This window comes from Psammomys obesus, unplaced genomic scaffold (assembly GCF_907164565.1).
Source record: "Psammomys obesus unplaced genomic scaffold, mPsaObe1.curated_primary_1811, whole genome shotgun sequence".
NCBI lineage: Eukaryota > Metazoa > Chordata > Mammalia > Rodentia > Muridae > Psammomys > Psammomys obesus.
In genome coordinates, this window is record NW_026596057.1 from 14,455,750 (window position 1) to 14,482,711 (window position 26,962).

The 26,962-nt window shown below is 39.4% G+C and overlaps 1 protein-coding gene across 1 annotated transcript in view; it reads left to right on the forward strand.

Moving 5' to 3' along the window:
* The first annotated feature begins 550 nt into the window (after nt 1-550).
* Nucleotides 551-26,962, forward strand: part of Xpr1 (xenotropic and polytropic retrovirus receptor 1) — a 152,722-nt gene continuing 126,310 nt past the window's right edge. The window contains exons 1-2 of the mRNA XM_055624454.1: nt 551-776; nt 24,198-24,249. Of these exons, the coding sequence (XP_055480429.1) occupies nt 708-776; nt 24,198-24,249 (121 nt within the window). The 5' untranslated portion in view covers nt 551-707. The remainder of the gene's footprint in view (nt 777-24,197; nt 24,250-26,962) is intronic.

A 26,962-nucleotide genomic window follows, 5' to 3' on the forward strand; every position in this document is an offset into this window, starting at 1 on the left:
TAGGACTAACTAGACAATTCCATTCAAATACAGAAACAGCACAACCTTTTTGGCATTGACATTTTAAATTAAATTCAACAAGCATTTATTGAGCACCTAGAGTGTGCAGATACAGTTCCGTTAAATACATTTGGCTCTTAATTGTTTCAGCTACTCAATTTAGATTAGATTAGCTGATTCATCTTTAAGGGCTTTTTGAAGAATCAATATTAAAATGGAAAAAAGTATTTGCACAGTTCTCTGCAAATATAAGCGTCTTGTGTGGATTATTGTTGCTCCAGTACTTATATTAGTTGCAATAACAAAAGCATTGCTTCCCTATTAGGCTATAGAAAGCAGCTATAGGCAGACAAGAGCTAGGCAGAAAAGGTCAGGGGAGGCGCCTTCACCACGTCCGGCCCAAAGGGGAGGAGCATGAAGGAAAGGCCCCCCTGAGGCCCCACCCCGTACTCCGCCCCCTCCGTCGGAGCGGCGTAGGCGGTTACCATGGCGATGACGTCTAGAGGGCGGGGCGGGGAGGAGCTATGAAGAGGAGGAGGAAGATGGCGGGAGGGCGGCTCTGAGGAGACCTCGGCGGCGGCGGAGGAGGAGAGAAGCGCAGCTTCGCGCAGCGCCGGGGCCCATGTGGGGAGGAGTCGGAGTCGCTGTTGCCGCCGCCGCCGCCAGTAGCTGCCGGAGCCGGGTGGGAGTGAGGGGGACGCGGCAGGATGAAGTTCGCGGAGCACCTCTCCGCGCACATCACTCCCGAGTGGAGGAAGCAGTACATCCAGTATGAGGTACCCTCGGCGGCCGGGGTTGGGGCGGGCTCGGAGGGGCTGCCACCTCCCCAGCCGCGACCTCCGCCGCCGCCCGGAGCTCCCGGGCCGGGGCGGACTTTGACCCACCGCCGCGGGGAGCCACTGCGGCATCCCCGGCGCTGCTGGCCCCCGGCGGCCAGGCCGTCCTTCCCCTCCCCCGCAGCCCTCTGCCGCCGGGGTAACGGATATGCAGGCGGCGGCGAGAGGAAGGGCACAGCCGGGCTTGGGGCTGGGGAATGGTAGTGGGAGGCCGAGCCGCAGGTGCGACGGCGGCCCGGGGTCGCGGCGGTTCGGCGCTGCCCCCTCCCCACTCACCCCGACCTCGGGTCCCCACCCGGGGAGATCACCCCCTTGCCAAGGTTAGGTGCTTCTCGCTGCTCACCTCTCGCCCAGGAATCGTGCTCTTGCAGGATAAGCCCCTCCAGCGATTGCCTTCATTCCACCGAGCCGGTCGGCTTATCCCCACTTGCCCACTGTTGACAAAGGCTTTGTAACTGGATTGAAACTTGGTGAAATGTGTATCACCTAATGCAGTGGTTATAGTTTCCAAACGCATTGAACCAATAGTTCTGTTTTGATAAGGAGACAGTGTCTTGTCTTTGTATGACTGCACGAACTATGCAGAATAATCACATCTTTGGATTTTCACTCTCACTCATTTGGAATGGAGGGAAGAGGAAGGAGGGAAGAGAATTATTCACAATTTCAGGTTTTCTGCTAAGTGTTAGGGAGAAAAATCACTGTAATGTAAATACTGTACCTTACTTCGGTATTACATGAGGCATGTGCCTCCTTTCCTTTCAGTTTCTTCTTGCACAGCCTTTGGAGGGTATTTGATAAACAGTGAAAATAATCCTGCATCAATATTGGGAGAAGTAAAGACAGTGAAAACCGCTTTCACACTTAGACGGTAGAATACCTGAAGGGTTTTCATCTTGCAATAGGTTATTCTCAGAAGCTAGTAGTTCAGCTCCTGGAGAGAGAAAGACAGCCAGATCTGTAACCTCCAGGAATTCACATCTACTACGGCTTGAGCAGGAACAAAGAGTATAAAATCAATAGGCACATGCACAGACATACTAGCAAGATTTTATGAGTCAAAAATATTTTGGATCTCTTTTTTAACTTTTATATAAATTTAGCAATAGGATCTTTAGCCAACAGCACTCAGTTCATTTATTCATGTGGCCAATGTAATAATTGAAGACGGGGAAAGGGTGAAGTTAGGTTAAACAAATTCTTGAAGAAGGTAAAATAAGTTTCCTTGTAATATACCGTATTTAATGCAGAAATGAATGGCTTATTATGAGTACTCTCTTGTCAGTTTCCTTGTAGTCTTCCTTAGTCACACTCCAAGAAAAGGTTTTAACATTTCAGGCTGTGGAGTTGTTGATTTATTGGTTGTAATAACATTCAGGCAGTTTTAAAACCCTGGCTGGAATCCAGGTGGGGGTTTCACGGAAGGAAGGGCACTGGTTTTTCATCTTCCTACTAGCTCTTTCAGCACCACTGCCAGTTCACAGAGGTTGGGGCTGGAGCATGCTGAAGCACTTCTATTATATAGTATGGAATACTCCATTTCTTTTTTCAAAGTAACCATAGTTGGATGTATTTTATGATTCTTTTTAAGTATTCCAACATTTGACTATTTTATACACATTAACATGGGATATCTTGGACTGGAAGGGAGGCATGATTTAGTTTGAAGAATGCAATTAACCCTTGATTGGTAATGTCAGCTTTGTGGCTGGAGTAACCACTTTGACCTCGGGACTCCTCAATTTACATAGTCTATTTGGTTACTGTTATTTCTAAATGGTTACTATAGATTGGTCACAGAGGGACCGAATTCCTATGCTTCTGGGTGACTGCAGTTATCTTTCTCAGACCAATTATAAATTACTTTTTGAAAAATTCATTTATATGGATAATTGAAATCGGATTCTACAAAGATTACCCTACTATGTAACTCCTATTCTTGGTAAATTCATTGTTCCATAGACAAGATGAAAAATAAGGATTTTTTTCTTTTCTTTGTAAGTTGGAACCATTAAAGACATTTGCATGTGATTACAGTCTTTGTGTATTATTTTTAAAGATTTGGTGCTGTCCCTTTAAAAATAGCATAGAGGTATGAGTAAGAATTTTTAAGGTCTGGGAATGTTAGCTACTTAGAAATGTCAGGGAAGAGACCCTGTCTTGAAAAAAAAAAAGTCAGGGAAAAAAAGGTATCTATATTAAAAAGTTAGCTTTTGCTAGGGAAAAAGACATTTGCTTAATTTTTTTGTGGTATGTATATTCACATAGTTGAAAATGATGCTCTCCAAAACAGCAGAACAGACTTGGATTTGATTTTCAAGCATTGGTGAGGAAATTTTGATGTATTACGCTTAATTCAAGCCTAGGCTGCCTTCTAGTGCCCTGAACCAACATTAACTGTTCAGCTTCTTTGTTTATGTCAGTTTATTAATGAATCAGGTGGAGCTTCAGATAGAAACAGAACATTGTGCTTACATCTATAATTCTGCACTATATTTAATTATATATAATATTCTGGATACATGGATTCATTGTAAGTGCTGCTTCTTATGTATGTTAGCTTTGAGGCCCTCGAGAGAATGTTTTTGTTCTTCCTGCTTGCTTCTTTTTCATTAAAACAAAAACAAAAACAAAAACAAAAACAAAAACAAAAACATATGGGACCAAAGCCTTTTAAGGCCCATTCTGTTTCCTAAGTGTTTGGCTTAACTTTTATTTTTATTTCTTGAATTGCTAAAATTATTAACAATAGTAGCACATCAATATCCTGAAAATCATTAGTTTTCAACTGAAAAAAAAATTGTGGCATTCATAGGCACAGTAAGCACAAAAGAATGGAGAGACCTGGAAAGACCATAAGCAGGACATCTAGTTATTGCTTTATGAGTAGTTTCGCTAGGAATAAACACACATGAGCAGAGACTATCTTTGTTTCTAATAGCCCAAGTACAGATCTCAGCTTGGAAAATAGAACAATAGTAAGTATTTCTAACAATACTTTCAAAAAATTTGGAATCGATGGTTGCGTAGTTTAGAGGTCTATAATAGGTTAATCAAAATTAATCCAGGTCAGTTTCATCCAAATATACCAGTATGGTGAGTTAATATTTTACAGAATATTAGCAAAAGAGGCAAATACACTCGATGCCTTTGATTGCTGACGTGATTTTTCTCCCGAGGGTCCTGTTCCTTCACTTCTCAGGAACTAAGAATGACTTTTTTCAATGTATACTGTAGTAAGCGTAAGATACTAAAATAATGAGCTCTCCAGTGTTCAGGAGTTGAAAGGAAATTTTAAACATTATCTATCTCCTTGCTTTTTCAGGCAAAGAAACTAAGCTGTAGAAAGGTTAAGCCACTTGACACACACACACATACACACACACACACACACACACACGCACGCACGCACACGCACACTCACGGCTAGTTTCTTGAGCACTGTATGTTTTAACATTGGGAACCAGGTCACATTAGCTGTGTGACCCCGATGAAGTCACATCCTCCTCCTGGGGTTTCAGGTTGTTGATCTGTGTGTAGTGTTGGAGAACTGAACTTTGATGGTTTCTAAGTAAGCCTTATGTGGTCTTCCATTCAACTCTAAATTTCTGTGCTTTCTTATGATTAATTATGTTTATGAAGAGAGAGTTTAAGGAACTATTTTAAAATCCTAATATAAGAATTAATGTTAAGAAATCATCTTTTCAAAAAATTGATGAAAAGTCAGACATAGTGGTACAAGTGGTTAGTCCCAGCACTAGGGAGGCAGAGGCAGGAGGATCTCTGTGAGTTGAGGTCAGCCTGGTCTACATGGTGAGTTCCAGGACAGCCAGAGGCCAGAGCTGCACAGTGAGACCCTGTCTCAAAAACCAAATCAAAACCAAAACCAAACAAACAAAAAAGCAAGCACACAAACAAACAAATCAAAATTTTAAAATGGAGATTCTGTTCTGTGACTGGAAAACACAGTGGAAGCGTTTGTTTCCACTGAAACCAGAGCTTTGGGGACGCTAAGCAAGCCACTGCTCCATCAAGCTGCATCCCCAGCGCAAGACTTTGATTTAACTTGAGTAAACAAAAAGTCATGGTCATGAACTCATTTTAATGTTGTGTGATACTGAAAACACTGCATAACCTGGCCTTCCCTTGTTTGCAGCATAAGGAAGCACTGCCATAGTGTTGTTAGGATTTTCATTTGTAGAACCCTCCCATGGGAAAACTTGTGTTGCAGGCTTCAGTGTCTCAAAGGTATTATGTTGATTAGTTAGGGTTCACTTGCCTTGCTGGAACTTGTTTGAAATTTCCAGTTTGGCCACCCGATGGAGCACAGACCACACTTTTTTTAATGGAGCTTCTGCAAATAAATTATAGTGTAGTATATTTTAAATAATGCTTATAAATGATTGTTAGTGAGATGCCTGGCATTTACAAATATGATTTAAATGAGTGAATAAAAGTAGAGGCAGGAGGCTATAACTGTTCTTTATTGTCTCTGTAAAGTGTGTTAGGGTGAGTATCCTGGTAAGATTATACGTGTCCATCCATCCCTGAGGTTGGCTTTGGATCAGCTTTTGGGTGAAGGCCCAGATCATAAGAACCTAAGAATCTTATTTGACCTGGGGTGACCATGGAAAACTAGTCCTGGCTTCACTCCTCATTTGGAAAAATATTTGAGAGACTGAGTTATATACTGGGTGGGGGTTTCAGGTACATGTGAATTTTAGGCCCCAAACCAGTATATCCAAACTTCATAGTGTTAAAACTGCTAGTGTAGTTAATTTTATGCATATGAGAAGGAAGGAAAAAATGTTTTCTAAATGTATAGTAGATGGATTGGTATAGTACTCTGCTAAGGGGGCTACCCACATGTGTCTTAGAATTCTGAGGGAGTCAGTGATTTGCTCACTTCTTCGATGCTCACTGCCAGCGGGTAGCAGTTAGTGCAGTTGTGATGCCTAGGTAAATGAATGCTGTGTAAGTTTTAACTTGATGATCCCTTCACAAAGTAGACAAGACTTAAAAAGACCCATAGAGAGATGCTGTGGCAGTAATACCAGTAATGTAAGCACAGTGAACAGCATGGCAATGACAGCTGGCACAGCTAGAAAGAGCCTTTAGCCAGACTATAGGTAAAGTAGTCTGACTAAAAAAGGTCACCAAATTATTTTCCTTTTTTTTTTTTTTTTTTTTTTTTTCAGAGATAGGGCTTCTCTGTGTAGCATTGACTTTCCTAGACTTGTTTTGTAGACCAAGGCTGGCCTTGAACTCACAGAGATCTGCCTGCCTTTGCCTCTCCAACTGCTGGGATTTCAGACGTGCCACTGTGCTTGGCTATATTTCACAATTATTATATTAAGGTAACCCTTTGAAGTCAGGGTTTGCATTCTTTGGCATCCACAATTACCTTTATAACTCAAGTATGCCTTGTTAAGTTCTGTTTTCAGTTTACATCCATCATCAAGTTCAAAATGTAAACAGTCCTGAGCATTGAACACTATCCTTTTGAACTATCCCTTTGAAATACTGTGATAAATTAATTACAAGATCAAAAATATTCGTACAGAAAAGGTTTTTTAAAAAAATCTTTTTTATTGAAGGAGGCCTAAACTATTGTAAAGAACTTAGATCAGAAATAAGGAGCTGTAAGTCCTAAGGTACAGCTCTGTCATTCAGTATTCATAAATAGTGAATAAATGGTCGTGTGTGTGTGTGTGTGTGTGTGTGTTTGATGTGTTCATGTGTATGTACAGGTATGTGTATTTGTGTTTAAAAGCCAGAGGTTGATATAGTTATCTTCTTCTATTGCTTTCCATTTATTTATTTTTGAGATGATCTCAAAATGTGGCTCTGGCTGGTCTAGAACTCACAGAGACAACCTACTTCTGTTTTAGAATTACTGGAATTAAAGGCATGGCTTCACCCTGTTTGTTTGTTTGTGTATACAGTCTACTTTGCCTGGCTGTACTGGATATGTAGATCAGGCTGGCCTCCTAAGTGCTGGTATTAAAGGCATACACCACCACACCCAGCTCTACCTTTTTTTTTTTTTTTTTTTTTTTTTTGAAGACAGGTCTCTCACCTGGACCTTGTAGATTTGGCTAGACTGGCTGGCCAGAAAGCCTCAAGGCTCCACCTGCTTTCATTGCCCCATGTTCTGGAGTGACAGATGCATGTTGTCATTGCAGGCTTTTCAGGGGTGTTGGGGATCCAAACTCAGCTCTTTATGATTGTGCAGGGAGCTCCCTATCCACTGAGCCATGGCCCTGGTCCTTAGCCCCAGTAAGTGGTCTTTTGAAGATAGAAAGCTGGGATGCAGTCACAGGAAAGTGGGCAAGTCTTGGTCTCTGTCATTCCTTCTCTCCCTCCTCCCTCTGTCTCTCCTTCCTTCCTGTCTCTTCCCCCTTTCTAGAAAGAATTTCATGTTTTTCAGGCTGACCTTGACTCCCAGTGTTGTCAAGGATGACCTTGAACTTCTGATCCTCCTGCCTCTATCTCTCAAGTGATGGGATGATAGGCATGAGCTGCCACTCCCAGTTAATGCCTTACTAGAGATTGAACCCAGGGTTTTTTTTTTTTTTTTCCTGTGTTCTAGACAAGCACTCTTACCAATTGTGCTATATCTGTAGCCCCAGAAATTTCACTTTATGGTGATTTTTTTTTTTAATGCCTTAGAACAATGGTTCTCAACCGTTTTTATCCCAAGACCACTTGGAACTTCTAAAATATAGAGTATGCCAGTGTCTATTAATATACTATATTGAAAATAAAAACTGGGGAATATTTAACATACAATATACAGGCATATCTTTTACTAGCTACTGGGCATATAACCATTTCCTGTGGCATCTGCAACTACTTTTTATACCTGTGGGAGAAGGAATAAAAACCAAATGAGTGGTAGGATTATGGAGTTTCTGTGTGTGTGTGTTGGGATTAAAGTCATGTGCTATCATGGCAGGCTCAGAAGTACCTCCTTTGCGCATAGGACTTCTTTCAGAAGGTTAGGAGATGACCCCAAAAAAGGTGTTCTGTTCTCTGTTCTTGCAAAGCACATGAAAGGATAAAAGACTGTAGGTTGAGGATTTCTTGGTGTCTGCCACACAGTGAAGGGCAATAGAGAAGAGAAATTTGGCTTCTCTGGATTTCATCATCTTTAGTTCCCCTCTCCTTTGAATTAGCAGAAATACCGTCAGCCTGTCTTAACAGAATTACCCAGCACTGAGTACTTAGGAACTAGGTATTGGCTGTTGTATGTTATATTAGTCTTCACACTGTTTTGCAAGGTAGATGTTATCCATTTTACTTGATGAGGTAACTCAGGCTTTGAGAAATGAGTCAATTTACAGAGGGCTAGTCACCTAGTAAGTCATAGAGCTAGAATTTGAAATCAAGTCTGTCATACTGTGGAGCGCTTGGCTTTTGTGAGGGAGAGTAAATAGCAACAGAGGTGGTAGTAAGTGGTTATAATAACAGTACCTGCTGTCTGTCTGCCTGTCTGTCTGTCTGTCTATCTATCTATCTATCCATCCATCTATCTATCTATCTCTAATCTGTCTATTGGGGGCATTGTGGTAGTCTCCTAAGAGCAGGCTGGTAGGTTCAGGAAAGGGAGGCTGAGCCTGTCAGTAAGCTGCTGCTCCTGGTTTCAGGGAGCACAGACGAGATAATAAGAGCCCATGCTCTTAACTCCCACATGGTATTGCTTCATGAAAATAAACGTTTATAATACAGACATACACACATGCATGCATGCATCATAATACTTACGTTCAGGCCTCCTCTGACCTGTTCTTTAGTACCACTGACCTGTTTCTGTCTCTGTTCTGTAGCATAGTGAAGTAATGTCAGTTCGGTTTGGAAGGTGGTAGAGTCCTCAGAAGGACAGAATTCGCCTGATGTTTCATCAAAGAGACCATAAGATTATGAGTAAACAGCTAATAAAGCACCTTATGAAGATGAACGTAAGGAAAAGGGAATGAGTTATGTTAAAAGAGAAGGGTGAGTGGATATTGATTCTCCTCAGTTTTGGCAGTTGGTATCGAGGCTTGTATCCTAGGATGTTAGACCTGTAAGGAACTTTCATGGTTATTTAGTTCAGTTCTCATTTTTTGTTCAGGTGAGAATGGAATCATAGAGATTAAGAGATGAAAGTCATTTGGCTTGGTCAGTAGCTGACCTAACCATTACCATGATTTATTTTATTAGTTTATAACACAGGCTTTGTGTGTTAATGCTGAGAACATTCCCTAAAGCCAAACTGTGTATCTTAGTGGTTTCAGACTAGTCACATGATGTTTTTTTCTCAATTAATAAATGTGTGTGTGTGTGTGTTGTGAGTGCACACTCGTGGAGCTCAGTAGGACAACTTGTAGGAATTGGTTGCCTCTTTCTACCTCCTGTCCTGTGAATCAAACTTACATCATCAGGCTTGCATGGCAAGTGCTGCTGAACCATCACCCTATCCCAAACCACTTGACTTTTTTGTGCTTTGGTTTTCTTTTGTGCAAATTAGCAATAATGATAGTACAGTTCTATTATGAAAATTGACATTTCCAAAGTCACAGAGACAGTCTCATATAATGCAGGCTGGCTTTGACAAGCTAGGTAAGAGCTCTGCTACTAAATTACAGTTGTAGCTGGCTTTGAACTCTCACTCTTAGCCTCCTGAGAAAATGCTAGGATTGCAGATTCTTGCAGTGCGCCTAGCTGCTGAGGATTAAATGAGCTAAACATGAAGAGTTCTTAAAACAGTGCCTGGCACAAAGAAAGAAGGCTGAATTACATTACTTTTTGAAAGAGCTCAGGGTTATGTCGTGCTTGGTTAGCTGTGTTTGTATTAGGGGAATGGAGCCTCGAGCTTTATCTGTCAGATATCAGATGTGGGTTTTTCTAGGAAATGGCTAATACTTCAGTTGTCTGTAGTATTTGTTCTAATGAATTGTTCCTAGCTTTTGTGTGTGTGTGTGTATGCTAAGGAAACCAGGCATAAACTATGATGTGGTTGTGAAATAAATTAGGTGTGGTGGTCGTTTGTAACGTGCATTTATTTGGGCTAGCCTGTGTCAAGGTACTTTAATTTTTTAATTGAGGTGGAAGCCACATGTACGTTCTCTTTTTTTTCTGTATTACTTTAATTTTTTTTTTATTTATTGCAATTTATTCACTTTGTATCCCAGCTGTAGGCCCCTCCCTTGTCCTCTCCCAGTCTCACCCTCCCTCCCTCTTCTCTTCCTATGCCCTTTCCCCAGTCCACTGATAGGGGAGGGGCCTATCCTCCTCTTCCATCTGATCCTAGTCTGTCAGGTCTCATCAGGACTGTCTGCTTTGTTTTTCTCTGTGGCCTGGTAAGGCTGCACCCCTTTAGGGAGAGGTGATCAAAGAGCTAGGAGCACATGTACGTTCTTAAATGTGTCTAGGTGACATCAGTGAGCTTCTAGTGGCTGCCTAACTTTAGTTCTTTACAGTTTTATAGAAAAACAATATTTTGTCTTAAAATTTAATTTTAGAATTAAAAAAGACTTTACCACTTTGGCTTTTCGAATGGATAGACCGAGGGCATACTGATCCCATTCAGGCATGGGATCCATCTTGGAGAAAGCTGCTGGTAGAGCCTACTATAGGAGTATGACCTGCTTACGGAGGGCCCTCGTGGAAGTCTAGCACAGCCATATAAATAGTGCCTTTTTGTTGTTGTTTTGCCTTAAAATTTCAAGTATAAGTTTTCTTTGTATGAATTAACAGATACTCTGTGCTGATAAATTTATCTGAATCTAAACTATTAAATCATATTAACAACCTAAAATGTTTCCTTATGCTAATTTTGACTCAATAAATGATGAGACTCAGATATTAATAACACTATTTACTTACCTACATAAAATTAACCATTGCCCCATTTATAAGGTATGATCACAAGTAAAAAGCCTTTTGAATTAGGAGATAGCAGTGAAGAATTATGGTAAGGCTTGAGAGGTCAGGTAGAACTGAAAGGAAGACTCAAGGTTAAAAACAAATTTCCCATCCCTCCATAACATACCTCCATTTTGAAGCACAGGTTACAGTGTTCTACCTGGGCACTACATCTCCTGTCTCCCATAGCCCAAGTTGCCAACCTAAAATCAGGGCAAATGTTCTAGAGCAGCGGTTCTCAACCTGTGAGTCATGGCCCCTTTGGCAAACCTCTGTCTCCAAAAGTATTTACTCTATGATTCATACTGGTAGCAAAATTACAGTTATGAAGTAGCAACAAAAATAATTTTATCGTTGGGGTCACTACAACATGAGGGACCATATTAAAGTGCCACAGCAGTAGGACCGTTGAGAAACACTAGACGGTGTTAGAGTGTTCATTAAACATACTCATTATTCATGAGCGCTTCGCTTTCTTTTAAAACAACAATGCAACAGTGATGATAATAACCATAGCTAATGTTTATTGAGTGCTCTGGTGTGCCAGACATTTTTCATTTAATCGTTACTATCCGAAGTAGGTTGTATTATTTCTGTTAGGAGAAAACACTAAATTTTGGCTGAGTAGGTGGGCCAAGGCAGACTAGCTACAAAGTGCTTAGTGCTAGAAAGCGAAAGCAGGTGTTTTATTTTAGAGACTAGGCTCCTGACATGGGATACACATCTGGGATCATGTGGGAGGCTGGCAGTAAAGTTGTTGAGTGCTAGTTTTTACCTCTGAGGAATTTTAACTTATATGGTCTTATAATTTCGTATGTATGTAGGTATGCATGCATATACAAAACATGATATGTAAGTATTATATATAATCGTATATGAAGTACATAAGTACTAAATAAACACATAAATGTATAAGTGTTATATGTAAACATTATATGTACAAATTGTTTATTAGAGAAGAATGGCCAGTTGATTTTCTTATAGAGGGCAAAGGCATTTCTGTTAGAAGGGTCTACGGTGGTATGATTTCAGTAGGATACAGAGATTGAGTATAATTTTTTTATACAATTACGAGGGGAAAGGACGCTAGAGGCAGTGTGTAGGCAGAGTGAATTTGAACAGTGACATTGGTGGTAATGTCCAGATAAACAAAATGTAATTTGGTTTTAGTAGATACATCGGAAAGTTCATATTTATTTATGTATTGACAGGATCGCGGTATGTAGCTTGGACTTGCCTCAGAGTTGCCATCCTCCTGCCTCAGCCTTCTAAGTGCTATGATTATAGGTCATTCTTGGCCCGTAAAATATTTTAAGGAGATGACACAAAGTGATTGTGTGTGTGTTTAATTTGTATCTTAGATGATGGTTTAGATAAATTATGATCAAAGGTAGGAAAACTAAATAGAATAGTAAAAAATTATGAAGGCTTGAATTAATGTTTTATTTAATAGTTTTTATATGTATCCACATTTTAAATGAAGTTGGGGTGTGTTAAAATTAATGCTATATCATTTTTCAGTTGGTATATAGTGTTTCAGTCTTTGAAGTCAATAAAACAATGATGTGTGCTGTCATTAGTGGCTTTTTAGATTTGATGTTGTAATGTAACATTTAACCAGTTGCTTACTGTCCCAAGCAGTAGGTACTGTCCATCTAGCATCTGTCATATTTAACTACTCCTAAGTTCATTGAATGAAGTGTCTCATGTGTTCTTTACAACAGGCCTATTGACATATAGGTGTTTATTGTATTTTTGAAGAAAGATAATCTCATACTTTATTAATTGTCCAGGGTCACACAGGTGGTTTAGGATGAACTCAGGTTTGTTTAGCCCATATTATTTCTATTCCTTTTTAATTTACTTTTTGAGATTATAATATAATTGTCATTTTTCCCCCCTTCTCTTTTCTCCCTGCATCCCCTTCCTTGTACCCTACTCCCTTGGTCTCATTCTGCTATTATTGTGGTAGGTTTCCTGCGCAGTGGTTCTGCTGAATGGGAAAATGGTTGAAGAGGAAGAATGGATTTGTGAGAAGTTTGGTAGTTAAGACTCTCAGGGCATTTGCTACAGGGACTAATAAATGCTGCTGGAATTTGAATAAAAGGTGTCATTTGAGGTCAGTGCCTTGCTTGGGAACACCATTTCACTGGTTGCCAAGAAGCTTCACAGAATTTCTTCACTTTGGTGAATTCACTGTGCCCAAGTTGCTATCTGAATTTGATCTTTTCAGTGACCCTAGATTGATGGGGCTTGGCCAATGGTATACAATTAAGTGGTTGACTGAATATTGTAAGCTCACAAAGGAGTGATGTTTAAATACTCGTGTGCCAAATTACTCATTACAATGGAAAACACACTCCGCACTCACATTTTAGGCAAAAACAGGTGTTCCTTGTCATCATCTTGTTTCTCTGTTCTCTCCACCAACCAATTGAGGAGATAAATTATGAAACTGGCTGAGCATGTGATTGGAAAGCTAGAGTGAAGGATGCACCCATTTCATTCTGTAAGGCGAAGGTCTTGCACTGTTTGGATGAGTCTAACTCTTTGTGTGGTATATTTTTTACTGGAACATGCTCAGATATGCTACCATTGTAACTTTTTTCAGATGTCCTTTCACTTTTACTTTTGTTGCTGACCCCCCTATTCTATTTTCTTTTTCTTTTTAAGATAGTGCTAACGCTGGGCTGGAGAGATGGCTCAGAAGGTAAAGGCACCTACTGCCAGCCTGGAGATGATATGAACCATATGGTAGGAGGAGAGAACCAACTCCTATGGGTTGCCTTTTGACCTCCACACAGGTGTTCATACACACAAATTTTGAAGAATATTTTAAAAAGACAAAGTTAATAATATCTACACTGGTATATCAATGTTTTGTTCACAACTTTGTCTTTTCCAGTACTAGGACTTGAACTCAGGGTCTTGTGCATACTATGCAGACATTGTACCACTGGATTGTATCCCAAGCTTCATCCTAGTTGGATTTTAAAAAATTAATTTGAAGGCTTAATTATTTAATAGTTATAACCTTTTCTGAATCTTAGATTTTACCTGCAGAGCAGTATAAATGGATTTTTCAGTAATTGTGATACTGTTTGTCAAACACCTGGTCTGTGACAATTTATTTATGTATTTTTTTATCGAACCAGGGCAGACCCTTGACTTCTACAGGTTTTATCTCTAGAAAGCATTATTTGGTTCTAAGGAAAGCAGCATTGGCAATTATCTTAAGGAGTAAGCTACAGCATAGCACCATGCAGTGATGGAGGAAGTGTTCTGTGTCTGTATAGTACAGTATGTGGTCACAAGTCACATATGACCGATGAGTCCTTGAAATGTGGCTCATGAGACTGCAAAATGGAATATTTAATTTTAGCTAATTAAAATTTTAATAGTAACATATGACTAGTGGCTACTGCAGAGCTCTAAAACTTTTATTCATGGCATGGCAAGGACAGAGTATCCCAATTTAGATTCCTTTTACTACTAATGAATTTTTTTTTTTTTTTTTTTGTTCCAAATCTGGGTTTCCCAGCATCCATGGTGGCAGAGGCCAGTGTTGTAGACTTGTTGAATTGAGGTCTCACTTTTGAATTGTTAGAAATTGTTCCTCAAAGATTGGTCCAATGACTCTCTGCCTTAGAGTCACTCAGGTTGCTTGACTAGACAGCAATGCAGTCTAGACAGATGGCGCAGCCTGTAAAGGTACCTGCTGCCAAGCCTGATTACCAGAGTTTGCTACCTGGGACCCAGGTAGCAGTGAAAGGAGAGCACTGACTCTTGGAAATTGTTCTTAACCTCCGCTGGCACACTGTGGTACTTGTGTACCTCTCACCCTGGACACACTGAATAAAAATGACAGGCCCTATAAGCCGAATCAAGCCAGCATGAGTTCTGAGTTCTGACTTGGAAAGGTGTCTCTTTGTTTTAGCTGCTGGCCAGAACTTAAGCATGGCCTTCTTCACACTCTCTTAGGCATCCTTACCTCCATATGGCTGTGTGTCTCCATGGCGAGTGGCTTGGCTTTTAGCCGCTCTTCCTCCATTTTACTCCTCTGAATAGCTGCTTAGATGTACAGCTTGTCTACTCTAGGGTGTTTTTCTTTTAAACTCTAATGAAGTTGTTCTTGAGCTTCAAAAAATACTAATAAAGAGTACAATTTTAAAACCTCAGAAGTGCAAGTATCTGGACCCTTTTAAATCTGTGGAAAGTAGAATTTCTGGAATTCAGACCACATATTCTGAGTAAACAAAACAAACTTTTTGTAAACCTCTTGAGATGATTCTGATTATTAAGCTAATCACACCTATCTTTTTCACTTATCAAAATTTACAACAAGATTTATAAGTTATTTCAGTTTGTGTGTATGAGTAGTTTTACAGTTAATATCTTTATTGAGGAGACTTAGTTTTTAATGTTGCTCATGTCCTGGGTTGTGCTTCACACAATTCTTAGAGGCATATAGGAAGAGTAAATCTCCCTTGTTTGTGAAACAAACCTAGAGTTGCGTTTTCTAGTACAAAGTCAGCGGCCTCTATTTTGATTAAAGACTTGAAGATGGATAGCTACCTTAAAGCACATTCACAGGAGGATTCTTCATCTAAAATAAAATAGTAAGTTCTTGACTTTAGAGATCACTCTTGAGTGACATATGCAAATGAGCTCTGTTGAGGCTGTTATCTAATTGCCGTCATATTCTTGTGTCATTGTTTAAATAATGGATGTTGGAACACAGAGACAAAGAGGCATTATCTTAGTTTTCTTCCAGTTATATTCTCTCTTTCTGGTGAGGGTGCTTGGTTTTGTGTGTGAGTGTCTGTGCATGTGTGCCTGTGGGTGCTTGTATCTGTGCATGTTCAGAGGTCAGAGGAGGCCATCAGTGTCCTGTTCTATCACTTTCTACTTTATTTTCCTGTGACACAGGGTCTGTCTCTGATCCTGCAGCTGTGCTGGCAGCATATAAACCCCAGGGATCCTCTTGTTTCTCCCCCCTACAGTTCTGAGATTACAGGTGCATGTAGCTATGTCTCATTTTTCACATAGGTGCTGGGTCTTCATGGGACTGACAGCTGGAGTTGTGAGAAGTCTTCATGCAGATCTCAGGTCTTCATGGTTGCCCAGCAAGCACTTTACCCACTGACCTTGTTCCCAACCCTTGTACTTATATCTTCTTAGTCGGCATGCTCTTCGTTATGAGTTAGGTGGGAGGAACCGGCATGGGATCCTACAGGGAGCATATATACTTCATTTTCAGTCTATGCTTGTTGCATCTGTCCTCTGCTGGGTCTGGAGTCAATATCCTAATCCTTCCTCTCCTTTAATTCAGTTTCTTGGTCTAAATGATATTAGTGTCTGGTGGGGTGTGTTGTGGTAAGCCAGGAGTAGACCTGTTAACTACTTTATTCAACCAATCCTATATTTAGCCATTTCTTTAACTCAGCCTCCTCAACCACATGGTACTTCCAGTTCCTGGCCTGTTTTGGGTTTATAGAGTTGTATTGGCTTGCTTCCTGCTAGAATCCTACTCTAAAGGTATCTCAAATTTTCCATGTTGTGTGGTAAGTCAGTAGTTTACTCCTCTACCTGCTCTCTGGTTTTGGCAGATGTATTAAACCTGCTGCCTACTATCTTCTTCCTAATTTTTTTTTCTTACAGTTTTATACTTAAACTAATTCCTACATTGTCATTAAGCTTTGAGAGGAAAAGAAGGTAAATATATGTAGTCAACATGTCATATTACTGGAATACACATTCCCTCACCACTTGTGAACTTAGAGTTAATGGTTTGTTTGATAAACTTTATAAGGGGAAAGTGAACAAAGAATTGACCATGAGATTGACAGCTGGAGATGTGAGAGTGTTTGCCTAACATAGGCTGGGGCCTGGGTTCAAATCTCCAGCTCCGAAATCAGAAGTGAAAAGAGAGGGGGAGGGGATAAGGGAGGAAGGAAGGAGAAGAGGTGTAGAGAAGAAAAAGAAGAGGAAGAGGAAGTTGTTAATCTGATTTCATGTGGAAGCTTTAAATTTCTTTTGAAATGACTAAATGTCAGTGAGCTCTGCATGATGAGGAAGAGCGATTTAGAAGAGGAAGAGAGGTTGAAGGCCAGCGTCTGGGTACATGAGTATATTTACCTTGCTGGATTGTTGTGAGAATTAAATGTAACAGTACTTGAAAGTGCTGAAAGACATGACCAATGGAAGGTTATAGTATATGTTTATATACTATAATAGACCTGACCTATAGAAGGTTATGGTACAATTTTTTGAGCATGTTGATACTCAGATATTTTTATATAACAGTGCCCTTTTTCAATGTCAAAAAGTTTCTTAGAAACCAGCTTGGCTGTCAGCTGGCCATTTAGACTTACCTTTACTTTGCTTGAGATTTGGCAAAGCTTCATGTACTGGAGGCTCAGTTTCTAGTGATGGGATGAAGTTTTAGAACCTTTAAGAGGTGTGGCCTCCCAAAGGTGTTTAGGTAATTGAGGATGCCATCCTTGGGAGAGATTAATGTAGTTCTCATGTGATTCAGGTTAGCTGTTGTGAGAACACTTATAAAAAGACCATGCCAGGGCTTGCCTTGCTCTCTGGCTTCCTACGCCATCATGTGCTCGTTCCCTGTTATGTGCTCTGACACAGTACCATCTGCCATGCTTTGCTGCAGCCAGATTGTCTTTACCCCAGCTGAGCAGATGTGGGCACCTGGCTATTGCATTTCCAGAACTGTGAACTTAATAAACTCTTGAACATGGAAGTTCCTGTCCCCATTCTTCCTAAACCAACAGCAACAGTGTCACTGCCACATTTGAATGTCTGCAACCTTGAGACATCTTACACCTGCCACAGTTTAGTTGATGTTTTCCTTTCTGAATAATACATAAAGTAGCGGTGTGTCCTGACAGTATCTCAGGTTTGATGAAGTAATATTTTGTTAATACAAATATTACACTATATCTTGAAATGTAGTGGCAAGTTTGTAGGAAACAGTATCTTACAGGTAATACCTAATCTTTTAAGGGGTTTCAACATTGAAGCTTGAGCCATGGAGTAGTCTGAGACCCCTGGATTAAAAAGAGAATTTATAGGCATATAGGCAGTAGCATTGTAAAATTTAGTTCCTTTTTGAGTTTATTTTTTACTTTTTGGCTTTTTGCCCCCGTAAAATGACAAACTTTTACCAAGAAGAGTGGTTCGCAGTGTTATGTTGTGATAACTATTATATTTGACCAAAATCCAACATGTTTTATTAAATTGAATAGTCTTAGTATCTCTTTAGGAAGTCCAAAGAGGTCCTGAAATTTTTTTCTACGACTAGGGAATGAAAGATATTAAAATTTTGTATAAAAAGAAAAGATAATGAAATTTGAGATTACTGAGAAACACTTTGCAATTTGGTGTCTCATGAAATTGGAAACACTGTAAAATAGTTTAATAAAAGTAATGGTCAGCTGGACACTTAAAATTCAGTGATGAGTCAGTATAGTTTATAAATGTATTGTGAACTACTGTGTTAGATGCTATAGCTCATAAAGGTTGAAGTGACATTGCTCTGTGCCATAGGAATATATGAATGAGCCATTTAGATGGTAAAAGAATGCATCTTACCAGTTTTATTTTTTCATCAGAATAAGATTCTCAGACAAAGACAGTGTTGTTTTAGTCTTCTGCAGACCTCTTCTAGACTTTTCAAGGGCACTTGAATTGGTATAAGTTAAATTAGAGTAGTGGTAGCCTCGACATAGGAATGTATTTTTTCATTACTAGATAACTTGAAGTTGCCATAGTTTTCCTTCTTTTTTTTTTGTATTTTCAATTAAAAAATTAATTTTACTTAATATGCATGTGTGCTTTACCGTCATATATCTAGGCATCATATGTGTGCCAGATGCCCACAGCTAGAAGAGGGCATCAAATCCACTAGCATTGGATGTATAGTACCCAGCACCAAGTGGTGCTGGGACTAAAACCAGGTTCTCTGGAGAAGCAGCTAGTGCTCTTAATGCTGAACCATTTTATCTGCCCAGCCACAATGTTTTTTTTTTTAATTTAAAATTTTAGATTTATTAATTTATTTCATGTGTATATGTGATGCCTGCATATATGTCTGTGTACCATATGTACATATGTATATGTCTTCATGGGTATCTGCACACAACCATAGACAATGTTGGATTTCCTGGAGCTGCTGCTACAGGCAGTTGTGAGTTATGTGATGTGAGTGTTGGCAAGTGAGCCCAGGTCCTCTGCAGGAGCAGCAAGAGCTTTAAGCCACTGAACTACTCTCCAGCCTTACTTTTCTATACTCGTTTTAATTTTCTAGGAATAAAAACTTAAGCTACTTTAATTAGAACAAATCAGAGATGTTACTTATGATGTATCAACAGGTACATTTGGTTATATAACCTTTTTTTTTTTCAAATCTAGCTTATTGTATTAACGATTGCATTAGGTGAGTTGTTACAAAACTTAGTGGCTTAAATTAATAAACATGTGTCACACAGTTTGTGTGTGGCAAGAGTTTGGGAGCAGCTTAACCAGGTGGTTCTATGAAAGTGTCAGTGCTTATCTGGAGCTGAGAAAGCAGTGTGTAGGATGGCTCAGTCAGGGAGTATGTAGGTTTTTGCTACACTCTTTATGAGGCCCCAGCTCTGCCACATGGAGTTCTTGATAGGGCTACTTGAGGTTTTCTTGGCTGGCTTTCTCTAGAGTGGGTGATACTAGACAGAACAAGAAGAAAAACACCGTATCTTCTGACCAGTCTTCAGAAGGCCTATTCTCTTTGCAGCATTCAGCTGCTTACACAAGCCTGCTGTCTGTAGTACTGGAGGAGGCTAGGTACGAACACTACTACCACGAAGCAAGGATCACCAGAGACACCTGTTACAAAACAAACAACAACAACTAAAGACAGAAAAAAAGTAGAAATATATGGGAACAATCAGAAAAATTTGAGGCCAAAAAAGCCTCAAATTATTTATTTCCTTGTTTTAGGAAATAAGATCTTATTCCCAATCATGAGCTATTCATTATCTTTTTCAAAGAAATGTTGATTGTAAAGTAAGTAACACTTAGCAATACTTGGGCAAAGCACTTTAATAACCTTTCTGAGTCTCAGATCTTTAATAGGTTAAATGGGAGTCATACTTAAAAGAGACTTGTAAGTTTCTCTTAAAATAGTAAATTATATTATTTATAATATCTGTTCTTAGGCATTCCGTAAATATAACTTTTTATTTTTATAATTTTGATGGTAATCTTCATTGGCAGCTGGACTGAATTTACTTTTATCCAAAAGACATACCTCTTAGGAGTGTTGGTTAGGGCATTTCTGGAAAGTTTAACTGAAGAGGGTAGACCCACCATTGTAGTTGGTGGCATCATTTCATGGGCTACGGTTCTAGACTGAATAAAAGAGGAAGCCCACCTGAGTAATAGCATATATCCCTATGCTTTCAGACTGTGGATGTCATGAGACCAATACCTCACATTCCTGTTGCTGTGCCTTCCCGCTACCATGAACTCTGTCACCTTAGCCTCTTTCCCCTCCAGGTGCTTTTGTCAGAACAACAACAACAACAACATACAGAAAATTAGTACATAGAGTGTAGTTGCTGCCATTAGCTGACAGTGTGAGTTGTTGGTTGATAAGAGTTGATTTGTGGGAGAGAGGTACACGTGTTTGGAGCTATGGGCTAGAGACAACCCTGTATGTGGAGCTGTATTCTATAAGTGGAGCTTACTGGTTCATTTTGGTGCCAGTTCAGAAAATCAGAATTCCAAGAGAAATATGACAGTGGAGGCCTGATAGGTTTCTGAGGGGAACTAGATTCTACTGGGTAGTTGTTTAGAGGCCACTCATGTTATATTCTGGCAAAGAATTTGTTTTCAGTTTGCCAGAGTTCTGAGATTTAAGGCAAAAGTAATAGTCTGATTTGTTTGGCAGAGGACATTTCAAGGCAGGCCAGCATTCAGCTGTTGTGTGGTTACTGCTTACTGCTCTTATCCTGGTTTATAGTTAGAGTAAGCAGTAAGTGGAACAGAAAGATCTGTTTGGTGAGAAAGTTTGGTGAGAGGAGCATGAGGGTACATAGAAAATATCTGCAACTGTTGAAGAGATGAACACAATCAAGGAGAAACCTTGTACTTTGCGCTGGGACAATAGGAAAGGTGTCTTGAGGGCAAGACAACACCCATCAAAGGCTCTAGTCTCTAAGAACACAAATACTGTTTTTTTTGAGTATTTTGCTTGCATGTATGTATTTGAATCTTTGAATATTCAGATAAGTGTGTTTTATTTGAAAAACCTGTAGATGTCAGGAAACTAGAGGGGGCTTTCAAGAGAGTTGTCTCAGTTTCTTTTCTATTGCTGCAAAGAAACACCATGACCAAGCCTACTTAGGAAAGAGAGCATTTAATTGGGTCTTTCTTACAGTTTTCCTTTTCTAATTTACTTTGTGATTTGTTTGATCCATGAGTTATTTACAGGAATGTTGTTCCATTTCCACATTTATGAATTTTTCAGTTTTATTAATTTCTTTACTGATTTCTAATTTCATTATATTATGATTAAAGAAGATACTTTGTGTACCCTTTTTTTTTGGTTTTTTTTTTTGTTTTGTTTTGTTTTGTTTTTGAGACAGGGATTCTGTGTAGCTTTGGCTGTCTTGAACCAACACTGTGAGTTCAAACTCACAGGGATCTACCTGATTCTGCCTCCCAGAGTGCTGGGGTTACAGGTGTGTGCCACAGCATCTGGCTTGTATACCATCTCTTAATATCTCTTGTGTCTGAGTTTGCCACATAAATAGCATGTTATCTACATTGGACCCCGGAGACACCAAGAAGGTCAATAGCTGCTGTGCAGACAGCTCTGGAGGACACCAGGTGCTTGTCCATTAGAAATTCAGCATCAGCGTAAAGCAATAGGAAGACAGTATAAGTTGAACTGATCCTCTCAGCCTTCCATGTGTATGACTTCCATGTGTAAGCAATTTCCAGTTTTCAAGGATCTAGAAAAGAAACTCCAATGACTCTTCCCCATCTCCCAAACTTCTCTCTTTTCTACACATTTGGGGGCGGGGATCATTACACAGGCATGGTTGGTGATTAAAACAATACCTGCCCTCCCCAGAGGTTTGGTGCTAAATAAAGGCTGAAAGTTTTAACCTTCTAGTCACTTGTTATTTCCATTGACTAGCCTCCATCCTGAGACTGTCTGAGATTCTCCTCTAACCCCTGTGCCTTGAGCGATCTCAGTGTGTAAAAGATAGTAAATGCTAAAGGTTTCAGGAGTGCTGGCCAAGAAATACAAAAAGACTAAATCTGCATTTTAAGAATTATCCATCATTTGTGTTATTATATTGCCTCAAATTCTTTAAATTTTTAAACCTTTCTATTTTATGTGCATTGGTGTTTTGCCTGTACATCTGTGTGAAGGTGTCAGATTGCCTGGAACTGAAGTCACAGTTCTGAGCTTCTATGTGGTGCTGCGAATTGAACTGGGTCCTTTGGAAGAACAGCCAGTGCTCTTAACCTCTGAGCCATTTCTTCCAATGTTGCCTCAAATTCTATATAGTGACTCTTGCTGAATATTTTTGCATTTAAACAGGTAACAAAGTTTTTGTAAAGGTAATTTTCTTACATTTTTACAAAATATGAGTTAAAGTGAACAAAGATGAATTAATTTAAGAATTTTAATTTTTCTTTTTTTGTCAGAGATCTTTTTATTCTAGTTAGTAGGCTTGGGTAGATGAGGAATAACAGACTGATTATTAAAGCAAAGCAAGTAGTAAATTGACTTGAGAAGGCTATAATGTGCTAGATGTGCTCTCTTCACAGAGAGCAGGCCGCTCTGGAGGCTTGTTTCTTCCTTTTCAGTATTTATATGCTTGAGAGTGTGGGTGGGTATTCTGGGGAAGCGCGATTTTGCTTGCCAGAGACATTTAGCAGCATCACAGCTGGGAGGTGAGGATTGATGCTGGTGTCTCTGGATGCCACTAGAGATGCTGTGAACTCCTCCTCTTAAATTATTTAGCCCCAAATGTCAATTATATTAAGGTCGAAGAACTGTCATATACCAGTTTGGGAATTGGCAGTAGTTAGCTGGTATTTGAAACTTGAACTGTTCAGTTGAAGTCACTAAGCTTATGGCTGTTTCTTCAGCCCTGGAACCTTATCCACTTGATGGGTTAAATATTTTGACTTATATGGAGAAATGAAGCTCTCTTTATATTAGTGCTCTTTCTTTTAAAAATCTTGTATTTATTTTTTTTCAGGAAGGGAAGCATGTGCCACTGTTCACCTGTAAAAGTCAGGGGACAACTTGGGAAGTTGGTTCTCTCCTTCCCCATGTGGATCCTGGGGTTTGAACTCAGATCATATGGTTTGGCAGCAGTAGCCTTTACCTGTTGAGCCATCTCTTTGGCCTGGGAAGTGCTTCTTTTTTTTTTTTTATTTTTTATTTAACTTTTATTAATTACACTTTATTCATTTTGTATCCTCCCATAAGCCCCTCCCTCTTCCCCTCCCAGTCCCACCTCCCCCCTTTCTGCATGCATGCTCCTCCCTAAGTCCACTGATAGGGGAGGTCCTCCTCTCCTTCTTTCTGATCTTAGTCTATCAGTTCTCATCAGAAGTGGCTGCATTGTCAGGGTTCTAGATAACCTGGGAAGTGTTTCTTATTCCACTTTCCCACCTACTTATTGAGAAACTACTACACTGTAACTACCCAAATTGCCAGAATGTGGTTGTTAGCTAATCTACTATGTAAATTGGGGGAAGGGAGGACCTGTGAAATCTTTGTTAATTTTTTTACAGTCCTAAGCTTTTCAGAGTTTCATTGATGAAGATTTACATCTAAAATAGAAAGATTTGTGGGGATTAGGTGTGGTGGCTCAAGCATGCAGGCCCTGCACTCAGGAGGCTGAACTGGGATTGCCCTGACTGCTAGGCCAGCTCAGGCTATGGAGCTTTTCTACTTTTCCACATTTTACTATGTAGGTCTTGTGTCTATCTTTAGTACCTTTTTATTATCACATTTTTAATGTGCATGTACATATGCAGGCGTTGGGAGATCAGACAAGAACTTTTGGGAGTTGGTTCTCTCTAGTGTTTGGGTTTATGGGATTGAACTCAGGTCATCAGGTTTAGGAGCGTATATCTGTCCACTGAACATCATCTATAGAGCATTGCTCTTAGTCCAGAGCGTTTTTGATCTTTCAGGTGTGTCTTCATTTTCCAGTGCCTTTTCATTTTAAAGTGTATAAATGAACACTCATCCCAAAGATTGCACAATAAAGTTACCTGAAATAGTTCACTAAATTCTTAATTTAGGACATGAAATGTAGTTACTGGATAAAGAAAAAGAATTGTTCAGTTCACATGTTTTCAGCGTAACGTTAACTTGGGATTTCATGTGTGATTTTTTTTTTTCCTTCTTTCTGATAGGCATTCAAGGATATGCTGTATTCAGCTCAGGACCAGGCACCTTCTGTCGAAGGTAAGATGAGTTAACTGAGTCACAGAATGACCTTTTTTTAAGGAAAAATATTTTAAACACCAGACTATGAAATGATCACTGTAACTTTCTCTATTATGTATGTCTTTTTTGTTTTGGTGTGGGTTCTGTTATTGTTTTGTTTTATATTTTAGCTTTTGTTTATCTGCTTCACACTCAAGCTTATGTTGGATCTTTTATTATATTCTTGAATTATCTGCTATTTTTTTTTGGATATGAAATGCCTCTCATAGGCTCATATGTAAAGGCTTTATCCCAGCTGATGATACTATTGTAGAAAGTTTGGCAACTTTTGGAGGTGGGCTGGGACCTGTTTGGAGCAAGCAAGTCACGGGAATGTGTCCTGGAATGACAGATCTTGTTCTCAGCCCCTTCTAGTTTGTTAGCTAGTGTTCTGCCATGAACTGAGTTGCTATGTTCTACCAGATGCTACCTGCCATGGCCCATGGCCCAGAAATAACAGTACTGGTCAGTCAAAGCCTCAGAAACTGTGAGCAGAAATAAACTTGTCTTCCTTTAAATTCTTTTTCTTGGATATTTGACACATTGACAAAAAAAACCTAATGAACATATCATCTTAGGACTGTAAAACATACTGGTTTAGTCCAATTTTTTTCTCTGTCACCTTCCTCCTTATATCTGTCCATCCAACCATCCATCCATCCATCTATCCATCCAGTGTTAGCCCATACAATTTTTCTGTTTATATAGTACATAAAGTTTTATTTGCAAAGTCTAAGACAGGATTTTAGCTTCAACGTTCATTCATTCATTCACTTATTACGGTGGTGGGGCATGACATTGCATGCTTTCACAGAGGTCAGTATATGGGTCCCAGGGATTGAACTAAGGTTGTCAGACTTAGCAGCTTGCTGAGCCAGTTCACCAGTCTCTAAGCTTCAACAGTTATATTTTTTTCTTTTTTTGGTTTTTCTGGAGAGGTTTTCTCTCTGGGGAGCCTTAGCTCTCCTGGACTCACGTTTGTAGACCAGGGTGGCCTCGAAGTCACAGAGATTCACCTGTCTTTGCCTCCCAAGTGCTGGGATTAAAGGTGTGCACCACCACCGCCTGGCTAACCAGTTGTAAAGGGCAAATATTTGGTAGAACTAGATGATACCTAAAAAGTACTTCTGTCTTCATTCTCTTTGTCTTTTCCCCACAGACTTTAGGTTTTAGTAGAGTTAAAAGCTTTGGGGGCTGGAGAGATGGCTCAGAGGTTAAGAACACTGGCTGTTCTTCCAAAGGTACTGAGTTCATTTCCCAGCAACCACGTGGTGGCTCATAGTCATCTATAGTGAGACCTGGTATCCCCTTCTGGTGTGCAAGCACACATGCAGGCAGAGTGTTGTATAAATAATAAATAAATAAATCTTAAAAAAAAAAGAGTTTTGGTGCTAGAGATGAATATCTTAAACTTGTCATATCCAGTTGTGTCTCACATTCAGCAAACCCGAGAGTCTATTCAACACAAACTAAAGTAGCCCTCTGTTCTTATCTCAGACCAATTGAATAGGATCCTCGGGTGGTGCACAGGCATTGTTATGCTTGGGATAGGTATAGATTCTAAAAATTTTAAGCCATCCCCCAGTGATTTTCATGTATGTTTGTATAACCGTATAACCACAGTTGAGAACTTCTGCCATAAGTCTTAAATACTTTTAGGTCAGTAACCTTCCTGTAGACATTAATTAACCAATATGTTAGTAGTTTTTTCATTTCATTGATAATTTGGTTAGTTTATTCATATAAGGACTATTTATTTATTTTTATTTTATATAGATTAATTGATTGATTGATTGAGACAGTCTCATATATCCCCAACTAGGCTCAAACTCACCAGATAGCTTGAACTACCTTAAATTGGTTCTTTAACTTCTGTTCCCCAAATACTGTATTATAACCGCGTGTCACCCATGTCTGGTCATAGAAAGAATTTTTTTATAATAGCTAGTTTAAGTACATTTATTTTTTAAATGCTTGTTACTTATATAAACAATGGCTGTACCATGTTATTTAGATATGTTAAATGTTTATAGCTTATTGTTAAGGTTAAAGAACATTTATAAAATTTGAGTTTGTCTTATTCTTCAAATGCAATATGAAATCTTTGAGGTAGCACTAAAGCAAATTTTAATAGGTATTATAAGAAGTTATATAACTATACTATAAATATTAAAAAAAGTAAAAGCTGAGGAAATCTGAGTAAATTATGAACTTGACTAATAATAATGTGTCATTATTACTAATTACTAATTGTGAGAAAGTGTTATATAAGATACTCAAGACAGGAAATGGGTGGAGGTATATAAACTGCTCTGTGCTATCTTTGTCACTTTTTGCTAAATTTAAAACTATTCTAAAGTGAAATTTTTATTTCTAAAGAAAATAGATAACATAAGGTTTTTCACAGCTGCCAGAGCTAAATGTAGATTCAACTTTGAGCTTGTCTAGATTTCCAAGGATAGGGCAGAGGAGAACATAATTTCAAAGTGCATGTGAGGGGGCTATGAAAATGGCTCTGGAGTAAAGATGCTTGCCATGCAAGCCATGATCTGAGTGTGATTCCTGGACCCAGGTTAAAGTAGAAGGAAAGAACTAACTCTGCAGAGTTCTCTGACCTCCACACAAGTGCTGTGGCATGTGCTTATACACACACACACACACACACACACACACACACACACACACACACACA